The 14,274-nt window shown below is 38.0% G+C and overlaps 1 protein-coding gene across 8 annotated transcripts in view; it reads right to left on the reverse strand.

Moving 5' to 3' along the window:
• The window catches only part of TAPT1 (transmembrane anterior posterior transformation 1), a 48,260-nt gene that overhangs the window by 7,322 nt on the left and 26,664 nt on the right, over positions 1 to 14,274 (reverse strand). For all 8 annotated transcript variants that reach the window (XM_040595244.1, XM_040595335.1, XM_040595653.1 and 5 more), the window contains 6 exons: positions 13,772 to 13,869; positions 13,541 to 13,610; positions 6,888 to 6,968; positions 5,945 to 6,054; positions 2,732 to 2,791; positions 1,287 to 1,355 (listed from right to left, as the gene is read on the reverse strand). In XM_040595244.1, the coding sequence (XP_040451178.1) occupies positions 1,287 to 1,355; positions 2,732 to 2,791; positions 5,945 to 6,054; positions 6,888 to 6,968; positions 13,541 to 13,610; positions 13,772 to 13,869 (488 nt within the window). The remainder of the gene's footprint in view (positions 1 to 1,286; positions 1,356 to 2,731; positions 2,792 to 5,944; positions 6,055 to 6,887; positions 6,969 to 13,540; positions 13,611 to 13,771; positions 13,870 to 14,274) is intronic.

Consider the following 14,274-nt stretch of genomic DNA (forward strand, 5'->3'; position numbering starts at 1 on the left):
GATAACGTTTCCTTCACCACTGACTTCCAAGTAAAATACCTGAAATAAACTTCTCCAAAAGTCAAGGACTGGAAGCTGAGCTACCAGTGTTTGAGGAGAATGTCAAGAGATGCTGATGCAATAAAACAGAATCAGTGTTTCACACATGGTAACATTTTGAATACAAAATTGCTTTGTGGACTAGGCAAAGGAATCCCAAATTTCAGTAACAAATGATCCTGAAGTCTCAGTTTTACTTTAGTATTTCAGGGTTAGGATTCCAAGTTAGGAAAGCACTTCAGTTTGTTGTAAACCTATGAGTATCCAGGATATCATATCAGAACCCAGTTAATCTGAAAAAAGAATTTCAATTGAATTTTCACTGGATGTAATTTAGTGTTAAAAGAAAACATGATTATGATAATAGTTGTTTTGATTTTTTGTGGTTTGTGGGTTTTGTTGGTTGGTTTTTGTTTCGGTTTGTTTTTAAGTCATGGATAAAAACTAGGCAAAGCCTGTCAATAGTATTTTTTTCCCCATCTCTACAGCAGAACATTCTATTTAAGTTAATTCATATTGATATTCTTCCAGGAATAGCATCTTCGCTGGCAAAGCAAGGACACGTTCCCAGTACTATGGTAACTACTGCTTGTCTACATGTGTGTATGGGGAAGTCTGAGCAGCTATTTACAGAAAACATTCTGGAACAGTTTCAGAACAGAGAGCATGTGGACACAATTCCAATAACGAAGTGATTAATTTTATAGCAGCATGTCCATGTAACAGGATCAACTATTTCAGAACCACGTATTCGATAACAGCTCAGAAATTCGGTGCCCCATATAAAAGAAAACGTAGTCATTAAGCATACCATTACAGGGACAACCAGAAGGACTCCTATGAAAAACCTACAAACGCCTGGTACGCTACGGCTAGCCTTCTGGCAACCAGCTGCTTTGACTATTCCAAATGAATGAACAGGATAATTGCCAAAAGGAACAGATTAATAAGCTCAGATGCAGTTTAATTCCACTGCTACAATTCAAGAGTTTATAAATTCTATAAAATTAATATATATTCAATTTTCTATGAAAGGCTGATAAACAGTAACACATAAGTGAGGTCATAACTAGTATGTGATAGGTTATACTGAATGCTAACTCAACCTCAAACTCGCAGCATCATTACAGTTACTCGAGATGATCTTTTTGTCCTCAAAACATCAAACCGAGCCAGCTATCTCACAGGCGTATATTCTCCAAGTGAGATCTTATTAACAGAAAACTGATAGGAAAGATAAAACTTACTAGAACAGCCAGTGGAAGAGGAATGAAACCCATTCTTCTGGAAACTGAATCACTATAATCTGTATATGCCTAGGAGAAAGAAGAAGAATAACGAACTATTTATGCAAAGGAATGAGCTTATTTTAGCTTGGCACACCACCTAGATAAGAACCACATCTACAATAACAAACACTATACTAGTATAAAGCGTGCCTATTCACATTTCGAAATTCAAACGTGGATAGCCGTACTCTCAGACAAAAATGTAATACTACCATAACCAGTAAGATTAGCTCCAGTGCTCTAAATCAAGAGCAACTGGAGTGTAATACAAATCTCTAAATCAAGAGCAATTAGGACACTGAATCCAAACGCGCTATGATATTTCATCTGTACACTATTACTAGCTTAGAGACCTTTTTGTATTAATTTGACTTTGATCCTCAAATACTGCACATAAAAACCCGTAACAGGGATAAAAGAACAAATATCCGTCACACTAGACATTTTAAACCATTCTACAAACATCTGTAATTAGCCAGACAATAAATGTGTTAAAATCATTCCGAAAAATATGCCGGCATTGGAACTCTCAAAACACAATTGCTTTGCATGACAGCTTTCATGCAGTATTGAATGTGATGCCAAAGTTAGGGCCTGTGTGATGCTACGTCATTTTCCACAAAGGATCCTTAGGAAAAGTAATGGAATTTTCAGGACTAATAAACAGTTGGTTTTTTTAAATGAACAAATTATTAATACTCAATTACTTGTAATTTAAGGTGTCTAACTCCTTTATGAGTACAACTACTGCATTCCTAGCAATAGCTATTAAACATGCCCCAAAATTCTACATAACTTATTACAATAAATTTCATTTCATAGTTAGAGCACTCACTAATAGTTAACAGACTCATCTAGGAAAGGCGTGCTGCAAATAGACTTCCCAAAACAGTACTAATGAAAAACAAAAGCAGGCTGTGTGCTCTGCAAATACCCATACCACAACAGTAACACACATGGTACAAACACCCCTGTACGTTGTGCAGTCTGTGAAGTAGTAATATAAATTCCTAATGAACACTGTATTTTGATCCAAAACAGTTAAAATAAAACAAAAAGAACAGTAATTTAAAATTACCTCAAGAACACCTTGTTAAGCTTGCTTACTTCCCATATCTCAAAAATGTCAAAGTTGTTACAACCATCCCCTGACTATAGGTGTGTTTGGAAGACTTCTCAACAATATATAAAATAAAGCTCAAAATAACCTGAACAACTGGATAAAAGTAAGAATGTACATCACAGGGAAATACTCCTTTTATCTCTAACTAAAAAAAGCAGAGTAGAATTTCAGTGCTTCAGAAGTGTAACAGTTCCACACATATTTAAGTACTTGTTTCCATATCCCCCCCACAACAATTACGTTAGTTAATACAAGCAAATGCCTTTGTTTTCATGCTTACGTTTTTCTGTCGACTGCTAACAAGGTCAAATGCAAGACTAGCTCTGTATTCACTGTAGACCTGGAAAAAATCCAGCACAAGGGATGTATGATTAATTTGTTACCACACTTCATACAAGTGACAGAGATATTAATAAAATATTTCTCTAAAAATATTATAAATATGCAGAAGCTGAATGAATCAAAGCCAGTTTATCTGAGGTCTAATTGCAGCCTTCAACAGATGAGCCTGTGTTTCTGTGATCAAGTAACCTGTGTGTATATATACAACGAACAAACAATACTACGGTAAGGTTTAGGAATTGCGTGAGACTTTATAAAGCATTTACTGGATTTGAGGATCATCAGAAACACGAAGTAAGAGAAGTCATGCTTCATAGCATCACAGAACGGTTTGGGTTGGAAGGGACCTTAAAGATCACCTAGTTCCAACCCCCTGCCACGGGCAGGGACACTTCCCACTAGACCAGGCTGCTCCCAGCCCCATCCAACCTGGCCTTGAACACTGCCAGGGATGGGGCATCCACAGCTGCTCTGGGCAACCTGCTCCAGTGTCTCACCACCCTCACAGTACAAAATTCCTTCCCAATCTTAATTAAATCTACCCTCTTTTACTTTAAAGCTACTACCCCTTGTCCTATCGCTACATGCCCTTGTAAGAAGTCCCTCTCCAGCTTTTTTGTAGGCCCCCTTTAGGTACGGAAGGCTGCTATCAGGTCTCCCCAGAGCCCTTTCTTCTCCAGGCTGAACCCCAGCTCTCTCATCTGGTTTTCACAGGAGAGGTGCTCCAGCCCTCTGATCATCTTTACGGTCTCCTCTGGACTCACTCCAACAGGTCCAGGTCCTTCTTACATTGGGGGCCCCAGAGCTGAACACAGTACTCCAGGTGGGGTCTCACGGGAGTGGAGGAGAGGGGAAGGATCACCTCCCTTAGACTGCTGGCCAGGCTTCTTTTGATGCAGCCCAGGATATGGGTGGCTTCTGGGCTGCAAGCGCACGTTGCTGGGTCATGCTGAGCTCATCCACCACCAACCACTGCCTGCCTTCTCAGGGCTGCTCCTAATCCATTCTCCACGCTGCCTGTATTTGTGCTTGGCACTGCCCTGACCCACATGCAGGACCTTACACCTTTGCTTGTTGAACCTCACTGGGTTCACATGGCCCCACCTCTCAGGCCTGCCAAGGTCCCTCTGGACGACATCCCTTCCCTCCAGCACATCAACCGCACCACTCAGCTTGGTGTCACTGGCAAACCTGCTGAGGGTGCGCTCAATCCCAGTGTGTTGCAGACAACATTACACAACACTGGTCCCAGTACTGACCCCTGAAGAACACCACTCATCACTGGTCTCCACTTGGACATCGAGCTGCTGACTGCAACTCTGAGTGCAACAATCCAGTCATTTCCTTATCCACAGAGTGGTCCATCTGCCAGATCCGTGTCTCTCCAGTTTAGAGACAAGGATGTCGCGTGAGACAGTGTCAGATGCTTTGCACAAGTCCAGGCAGATGACGTCAGCTGCTCTTCCCTTACCCACCAATGCTTTAACTCCTTTGTAGAAGGCAACCATGCTTGTCAGGCACAATTTGCCACTAGTGAAGCCATGTTAACTGTCACTGATCACCTCATTTTCCATGTGCCTTAGCATAGTTTCCAGGAGGATCTGCTCCATGATCTTGCCAGGCACAGAGGTGAGACTGAGTAGCCTGTAGGCCCTGAGACCTTCCTTTATTTCCTTTTTAAAATGGGAGTTATGTTTCCTCTTTTCCAGTCCATGGGAAGTTCACTGGACTGCCATGACTTCTCAAACATGATGGACAGTGGTTTAATAGCAAAAAAGTCCTTTAAGTACTTCAGCCTTCTCCATATCCAGGTAACCAGGTCTCCTCTTTCCCGTTTACTTTTTTCCTACAGTTCATAAAATTGGTTTTAAGCTACAAGAAAGGTAGCACTGGGATCAAATTTAAAAAATGGGGGAGCTTACTTACATATTTTAAGGAAGCGATCCCATGAAAAAAGCAAATTTTATGAGAAAATGAAGATGCCTTTTTTTGTCTTTATAACAGTTCTACATATTGCGACAGAAAAGCATCTATTTTAAGGATAAGTGTCAGGGTAACTTGCACTGCAGGTGTTCAAAACTTCTGAAAAAGTCTGATCTAGTAACCATCGATCTTTAGAACTTCATACAAAAAATTCATTAGAACTTCATACAAAAAATTCAATTTATTAAATAAACCGTGCAAAACTGTCACTCACTACCCCCATCCTCCAGTTATTTCAGCATACTGAAGCATGCTATATTTTTGGCTATCGTTACTTCATTACTGCTCTTTTCCACACCCTCTGTATGAAAGTAGGGCATGCATAAATGCCTCTGGCATAAGGGAGCTTATTAAGTACATCTATTAAATTTGTTTCTATACTACACAACGAAGTTACTTTGGAGATGCTGAAAAAGATAGCACTTCCAAGTTCTGGTCTCATTTCCTGAAGTGTTTTTAGTAGTAAAAAAAAAAATTCGAACTCATCTCTTCACAAATTTATCAAACGCATTTGAATTCACACAACATGCAAGGCAAATGGCCAATGTATCATGCCACAACACACAAAAAGTAGCCTCATTTCCTACTAGAAAAAGAAGGACTGCATAATATATACAGCCTAAGAAATTTCAGGAGTGGGAAACTAACATAACCTACTTCGTATCGGTGCTCCAAGGAAAGTGGAAAAATGTATCTCTGCTTTCAAATTCCACCTCTAACACACATGCGAGAACAGAGATTCAGCAGCCTCACTAGATTTGCTTTTCCCAAAACCTGAATTTTAACCTACAATCCATTGTTAGGAAAAGGTGCAAGCTCTGTCTAGATCGTACAACAAGTAACCTGTCAATTTAACTAGTGATCACTTCACAAAATGATCTGCCAGTTATGTGAATTGTACTTATTTTGTGAACTGTTATGCAATGCTTTCCATAATTTATGGATCTGGAACTACTAATTTAGAAGCAGAGGTGTTTGTTCCACATTGTAAGGATCCTCAGAAGTATACTGCATCAGGAAACTACCAAGCTTCCCCAAAGTATATCCTATACATGAAGATAACATTTTTTACATTTTCTGCACTGGAATAGATTTTAATATTTTAAAAAAATTAGCAAAATAAACTACAACTTAAAACAGCACTCAGCATTCCAAACAGGATACCCACATCTGCTGTGATGTCATTGAACTTTGTTATAAAGGCGTGTTTCACAATATCCACCGCAATTTCTGAAGCAACCACCATGCAAACATCTGGGAATAACACCCAAAGATGATCTGAAGGTTGAAAAGAAACAAGTTAGGCCATTTAATTTGATGTCAGTATACAAATTATAACACTCAGTGTTATATGGAACACTCAACAGTAAAAAATCGTCAAAAGTCTGAAAAGTCTGTAACTTTACATCACCACTCAACAAGCAGCGTGTGTGTTCTCGCTTATCCCACTGCTGTTCTAGAAACTTATAGTACTGTACAACCACACCACAGTTTGGATAAGCTTTATCTCTACTAGGAAGACAACCTTTGCACATGCTAGATAAATGTTGAGCATGTATGAAGGATAGACAGAGCACCTGTGGTGTTAGATGCTTAAGGTAAAATTTAGGTAGACTGGTAACATTCAAGCAAAATACCCCACACAGATCAGGGCTCAAAATTATTAAAATTCTCATAAAACAAAATCCAAATTTTACTCAATACTTGCTCAATATAGTATTACAATCTTAAGTATAATAAAATGGAAATTTTTACATACTCGTCTCACTGGCCTGACAAAATAAAATTCTCAAGGGGATCCTTCATCTTCAAAGTACTTCAAGGAAAGGGCAGGACTGGGAAGAAATCATTCAAGACACTACGCGAAACCTAACTACGCACATCTGTAGTGTAACAGCATATACTTCTAGCAGAAAGGACAGGGTCCCTCTTACAGGAAAGCCAGTAATTAGAAAAATGAGAGTCTAAGGTATCTTGAAATATTGAAAGATTTCTCAATTAAATGCCCTGGCTACCCTTATCTTTCAGATTGAGGAAAGAAGCAAAAGATCAATTGTCGACAACACAGGAACTTGTCATTTTGTATTGAATTCTTCTACCAGTTAACTCACCTGGATTCCATGAGAACTGTTCCATATTTCTTAGACATACAATTAGTAGCAGCACGTAATTGGTGAACCTCTCCTTTATATCTAGTTAAAAAAAAAAAAAGCTGTCAATTCCAAAGAAATACTTATTTGCATACATAGTTATCTATTCATTCTGAGGTTCTATTACTTAGTAAATCTTGGATTAGACAATCTTCTCCCACAAATTTGGATTTGAGAGGAGGGGACGCTGGGAACTACACCACAGACAGGAACTCTGCAGTATGCTGTGACCTGACTGGAGGTCCATCCAGTGCTGCATCAGCTCAGCTTTCCCAGCATCAAAAGGGACTCAAGTTGTGACTTGTTGCCACCTTTTCCAATACATTCATAGAACAGTAATCTTTCCCGATAAAGTGTGTGCATTTCTTAGGGGATTCAAAAAGGACCAGCACCTCCTGGTGCAAAAATGGAGACAATACACCTGTCTATCTTTTCAAGTTATTAGCAAGGCAAATTTCATTTTCTACAGATCATGGATATCCAAATTGTTATATACTGGGTCCAGTAGTCAGAAGAAAATTAACTCTATCCCAGCCAAAACCAGGACAGACATCTTTGGCCTTGAATTTCCTCTTATGCTGGGGAATAAACATTCTTCCCCCACTAATTTCTGAGACCACATGACAGGCTGACACCTATTTTTCCCCTCTACTTATTTTTCCTGATCTCACTGATCTCCCTTCTAATCTTTTATCTTTGCTGCCACAGCTGTTCAAGGCTGCTCAAGAGTGAGAGGAATGAGTTCAGCTGCTCTTCTTCATCCTTGTCCTTCTCATCATCCGTCAGAGATGCAAGCAAGGGAGAAAGTGAATTTTACAGCAGCTTCAATAGTAAACCCAAATGATTCAGAAATTTGTTTCATTTCTGTCTCATGGGCAATAACAAAAAAGGCTTGATGATATCCAAAATAACCAATGGTAACCAGCCCTAAATCCCAATTAAAATTTCAGAATACAAAATACACACCAATAATATTTCATCATTTATTATGAACTTATTTGATGTTGTATATGTACATTTTTTTTTTTAAACAGGCAGGGGGTATTTCCTGTACCATGTGTTACCACTTCTTAGATGATGTGATGAACTATAGAACAAGTGAAGCTACATTCTTAGATTCACACTTCTGGACATTATACTCTTAAAGAACAACAAAAGGAAAGTAAGTTACCATGTTTGTGAATCTGGGGAGACAGTGACAGGCCACCAGTGTCAGCGTTCAGTTACAAAGAGCATAGGTACTGGCAAAAAAATGTCTCTAATGTGCTTTACTGTGATGAAGAGTAAAGCAGGAAGAAAAAGGGATCTCTTCATTCTCCATCATGACAAATCCTTAATATTGATAGAAGCCATTTCAACTCAGTTTCAGACATACCCCATGAAGTGCTGGTGATAAGCATATCACAAACTGTTTCTCAGTTAGAATACAGTACAGCTTTAACAACCCTTTCCATCATAAGACAGGGTTAAATGACAGCCAGAACAACTCTGAGGGCATTTTAAACGGTCTTCAGCTACCTCCACAAGCATGTGATTAACAAGTTTACTTTCTCACTGTTCATGCTCCTAAGTGTTGCAGAGCTGACACTGACCACCAATTCAGATATATTCAGACCCCCTGACTGGTCTCTTATCAGCACATACCATGCATACACTGCATTCCAATACTGTAATTAAACTGTACACTTAACTGTACCCTAAAGCCTGCCCACACATCATACTGCATACTCCCCTATACTCACTCTTTGTAGACTATTTTGAAAGACGACACTCAATTTGCTTGTGCTTCCATGAATTCACTGGTGGTGCAAATGACTACTTCTGATCAAATCTTTTCAGTTTCCTTTAAAATATGAGTTTCAGTATATTGAAAAGGGAAAGGAAGAATCAGGCATTCCAAGACTTCGTACGGAGATGCCATGTGTGCCTATTATGGTTGTCGTATGAATAGAGGTGGTAAACATTTATTTCAAAGCCAGTAACGCACATACTGCCATAAAATGCAATAGGGGAAAAAAGCAGGAGGTACTTTTTGTCTATTGGTTCTCTGAAGTAAAACCCAAAAAAGGCCTGTACATAGCAAAATCAGACTTTAAATTTGCCTTGCTTTTATCAACCCTGCCATTCCAATCTGAACACAATTCTATGCCCATGTTAATAACACACTCTGCCCTTCTATAAATCCTTCTGAAAAATAGAGACATTCAGTTTAAAGGACTGATGACAACAGAGACTCAAAGTTAAAACTACCAGTGAGTCATAGGTATCATCCCTCTGAAAAAACGAGGGGAAAAAAAACACAACTAAAGAAATGGATGTAATTGGACATACAGAATTGTTCCTAGGACAGCACAACATTGTCAACATCCTAAATAATCAGTTACTGAACTCACGCAGTAAGGACCTGAATTCTGAAGAACTGAGATACTTTGCTGAATTAACTAACGAGAAGGGCAGTGAGATCCCAGAACAAAGATCCAAAAGTGGCCTTTCTACTCGTCTGGGTAGAAAATAGTCTTTAGAACACCTAGTTATTTCCTTCTAGATTCCCTGACACATCATGCAGGAATCCTTAATCAGGAAGGAAAAAATAATTTTGGTCATGTTAATCCCACTGTTCATATGTTTAGATCAAAAGCTGGTTATAAACCAGTGTGTAAGTAGTAAAACAAGATCATTTAGTTTATATCTCAGCAAATCCTAACTAGCTCTAGTGACATCTACCTCTTAACATGTCGCCAGAGCACAAGGAAGGATCAAAGACTGAACAAGGAATCATCAAGGAGGCACTGGTCTATCTTAAATGTACTCCTGCCCCCAAATCCCTCATCTTTAAAATGAACAACTGGATTAGAACAGTGGTATTAAAAACTAGAGCCACATGAGAAAAGATTGAATTCAAGAAACCAAAAGGTAAAAATGAAGGCTGTTCAATATTTTGATCAAAGCCAGAGAGACTGATAAATCAGGAACAAAGCAGGAAGAACAGAATTAAGAAAAAAAAAGGGTAAGAAATTATACAGAAAAAAGTTAAAGTTCCTAAAGCTTTCGAATAGATATGTTAATTTCTGAGAATAAAGAAAAAACAAGGAATTTCAAGGCAAACAGCCAACTGAAGCAAATAACTTAATGCACTGCACCTAGTGTACTTCATAGGAGGTACAACTGTGTTTTGTGAAAAACTGAGCTTCAAATTAAAATAAGATACTTAAAAGCATAAAGGATGACAGCATGCTGGGCTTTCTAAAAGAGTTTCTCTTTATAATTTTGTCTCCTCATTCACTAATCCCGAATCCTACAAAATTTGCTTACAATTATCCATTTCAGAAAGAAAATATACTACTTACATTTAGGAAAATATTTCATTCTGCTACAACAAACACAAGGTTTTATGTCTTTTGTATAATAGTTTTTTCCAAAGGCGACAGTGTTTAGATTGCCTGGGTGTTCATAAATATCCTAGTAGAAATCAGGGTGACCATGTGAAAGCAGTTTTGTTACAGCTGACAAATGAAAGCCACAGGAACAGTATGGCTGAAGTCACAGATTCTGTAGCTGCAATCTCAAGCAGCTATACAAACCTCACAATCTTTGCTGACCTCCTGCACCTAGAAGATAACAGGTTTGATTTTATTAGGTAACTGTATAACCAATGTATATCTCAGGGTTTGTTCAATTAGTTTTTATGTAGATGATTTGCAGTTCTTTCAGTCCTGAAGTTTTAATGAATTGGCTGTTAGAGCAGAAGTTTAAATGGCCATGCAAAGGTGAGAAGGATCACTAACTCCACTGACACCAAGTCCAGAACTGGAAATACTGGGAAAAATAGTACAGCCACATATCAGCTTGCTATCCACAAGCCAGTGCTGAGCACAATTGCCAAGTGAAAATGGTTTCACAACTTCCAGTTCTAAACTGGTAGCTTGGTGGCACTTCATACCTTGGTGTCTTTCTACATATCTTCATCACCAGACAGAGCTCTGCAATGTATTTCAACACATGACATAGGACAAGCCTTAGGACACACAACTGAAACCATTCATTTCTTTTCCCATGCTTCTGTACGCAAGATTACTTGCTTTTGAATTCTATTTGTAGCAAATCCTCTTGGTCACAATGTCTGCTTCTTGAGCTCACTGATATCTTAATTAAAAGAAAAACATGAACTAGCAGAAAAGTAACATGTTAAATAAGGGAGTTTCACCTATTCATGACAAGTTCCTCAGATGCCTCTATGAGACCGACCTTAGTTCCCTCGCTCCCCAAAATTAATACATTTAACCTCTGTGGACTAATCAGCACCTGAATTAGGATTAAATGTTTGAGACAATGGTAATACTTTGATCAAAGCCCCAGAAAAGGTGGGGCAAGGGGGCATTCATTCAGTCTATCTAAGCTTAATCAGCTACTGTTGTCATTGTTGCCCTACAGCGGAGACTGCAGGCCTCAGAACATGGGTAGAAGAAACTGAGAGAAGTGGGAAATATACGGGGGAACCTATATTTAGTGATTTACTTTAGCGGTTTATTTCAGCCCAGGCACGCAGTTTAAGCATATTATATTCTAGGATGCAGAAGGCACTCCAAGGGCTAACTGGAAGTTCAGTCCCCAGGACCAGACTAGCCTCAGCTCCAGAGGCAGGAATATAGCATCGGCTTAGAATGCCAACACATTTCAGCTGCAGGAAATAACTTTGTTATCCTTCTAGATGTGTTTATCAGAATACATGAACTGAAGCAACACTGATCCATCCTTAGAGAAGCTGTGATGCAGTAAATCTCTTCAAGTCCAAAAGAGGTGAAAACCTCTTCTAAAATCCTGTCTGCATTATATATCTACAAGAAGAAAAACATTGCTATTTATAACCACACCAAGAAAAAAAGGTTATCTGTTTGAAGGGAATAAGTTAGCTTGTTTTGTGCACTCTTCTGTGTATGTGCTCACCTGCCTCCATCCCCGTATGGTATAATGAATGGCATCACTTTTTCCACCAAGTGATAAAGGAAGGTCTGATATTGCTATTATGGGTCTTCAGCAATAATGCCTAGCAATAAAATATTGATATACCTTTCTTCTAACATACTATTGCAGGTGCTTTTAATGGAGGAAATAACTAGCCATTTCTAATAGTAGTCCCTCATTTATTTCAACATTTAAATCAAGAAAGAGGCCTCACCTTTCAGTAGAGCTAGGTGCATACTCGTAACTATTATCTGCAAGTATTGCGATTAATGAGAGGAAATGTAAGAAAAATCATCTATGTTTTCTGTTAATATTTTAGTAAACATCACTTTTAGACATTCTCACTGTAAAGTTAAATAAATTTGAATTTAAAAAAATGCAAGTATTTAAATCTTGGAACTAAAATTACATACTAGTAGAACAGATAAACACCTTAACCCATCTGGGAAGATTTTTTGGGGGGCATTAAGAACTTATGTAAGTTGAGGTACATTCAAATTTAATGCTAATTTTTTTGTTATGTTATATATTTAAGACGTTATATAGTCTCTCACCCAAAGCATAACAAAACAATTGCCATTTAACATTTGTATGTAATATCATCACAGTTTGCAGATGAATTTGATGAAAATCACACTAAGAGCCAGAATCCAAAACCTGAAGCAAGCCTGCTGGAAGTTTAACTCTTGATAAAAAAATCCAAATCATCTATTTTCAGATGAGTAGCTACATCATTTTTTTTAACCTTTTGAACAGTTGAGTTCTCTGGTTTAAAAAACTAGGAGTTGGCATGAAGAAATATATTCTGTTTGCCTATCTATAGCTTTGACCAAGAGCGCCATATGCAGAAATAAACAGAAACATATGTGATCAAAGGCCAGAAAATATTACAAGCAAAGAAGCTCTAGTTTAAAGTGCAATCTCTCCTATTAGTTTTGAAACGAAGAATTCCGCAAATATTTCAGATGGCTGATACCAGTATTAGAAAGTACCCCCATCAAAGTATACCTGTAACAGATTTTCCCCATGAGACACACTGAGTAAGACTTCCCAAATTCCATACTAAGCAGCAACACAGTTAAGAAGTGCCAGAAGCAAAACATGTTTCCCAAATACCCCCTCCTACTGTCTCGACACCATGTCAGCAGTTACAGTCACGTCTGGTATTTCCCTCATAAACCAGCTACTTCATCGTTACGTTCTTTTTGAGAAGCGAGGAAGCATTTCAAGATCCACGCTCACAACTGCCAACAACATACAATCTAAGATCAACATCAACTCAGCACACTATAAAGTCAACTTTTTGAAAACATAGATTACTTCAGGTGCTTTGAAGCATACATATTTTGAATACCATAAATTAAATCTGAAAGTCATATTTAATAACTTTAGCACACAGCCAATAGGTTGTTTTAGCATTTCAAATAAAAGCAGCCATTTAAGAATGTGTGAATGTGAGACACTGGTCCTGGAAGTGGAACCCCAGTTTCATCCTACCGAACCAAACAGTGATATGGGAGATGAGGAACTCAAGTCAGAATGCTCAAATTCACCAATGTAAAGCTGTTTTAACAATAATATTAAATAAATAAATAAATTTAAAAATTAGATCTCACTTCACATTTTCTCCTGTTTAGCACAGCTATACATACCGCTATTTGACATTTGAAAAAGATTATTCTTCTCAAACTTCTTGAAAACACTTCCTTTTATTTCAACGAACTGCAATTTTTAAAAACAGTTAGTTAGTTTCTATTGATTAAAAAATGATATAAACAAATCAGACTATCAAATAATATGAAAATAGACACGATACATATGATACACAGATTAAGGATGGTGAAAAAAATTAGGGTAGCTATGTAATAAAGCTACATACTTACATTATTGGACATCATGATGGTAAGCAGTGATTTATTGTGGGAGTTGAAGGCCACATTAAGGGTTGTTGCTTGAACCATTATAAGAATAGCGTGCAGGACTAGATAGCAGGGTTAAGGAAGCATATTTGGAAGTAATATTTCCTGTTCTGTTTCCAAAGTTTAACAAAGAGATTTGTATCTCCCTGTCCACTAGATTTACAGCTCAGAGTACCTAAACCTATGTAATGTGCCTACAGTGTTTCATAGCATGCAATAATTGTATTAATTTTTCTTGTTCTAGAAGAGCCTCATGACATTAGTCAGGAGAAACAGCAATACAACCTGAAAGAAAAAAAAAAATCTGAGATAAAGAAAGATTCAGAATTAGCCTAAAGATGTCAGAGAAAACAGAGGAAAGTACAAGAATTCAAAATTCATCACCATATCTATCATTCTGTATGCCTTTACAGATCACTTCCATTATTTCACTCTAAGGTTACTTCACACTGAACTCATTTGCACCC

Source organism: Falco naumanni, chromosome 1 (assembly GCF_017639655.2).
Source record: "Falco naumanni isolate bFalNau1 chromosome 1, bFalNau1.pat, whole genome shotgun sequence".
In the NCBI taxonomy this organism is placed as follows: Eukaryota; Metazoa; Chordata; class Aves; order Falconiformes; family Falconidae; genus Falco; species Falco naumanni.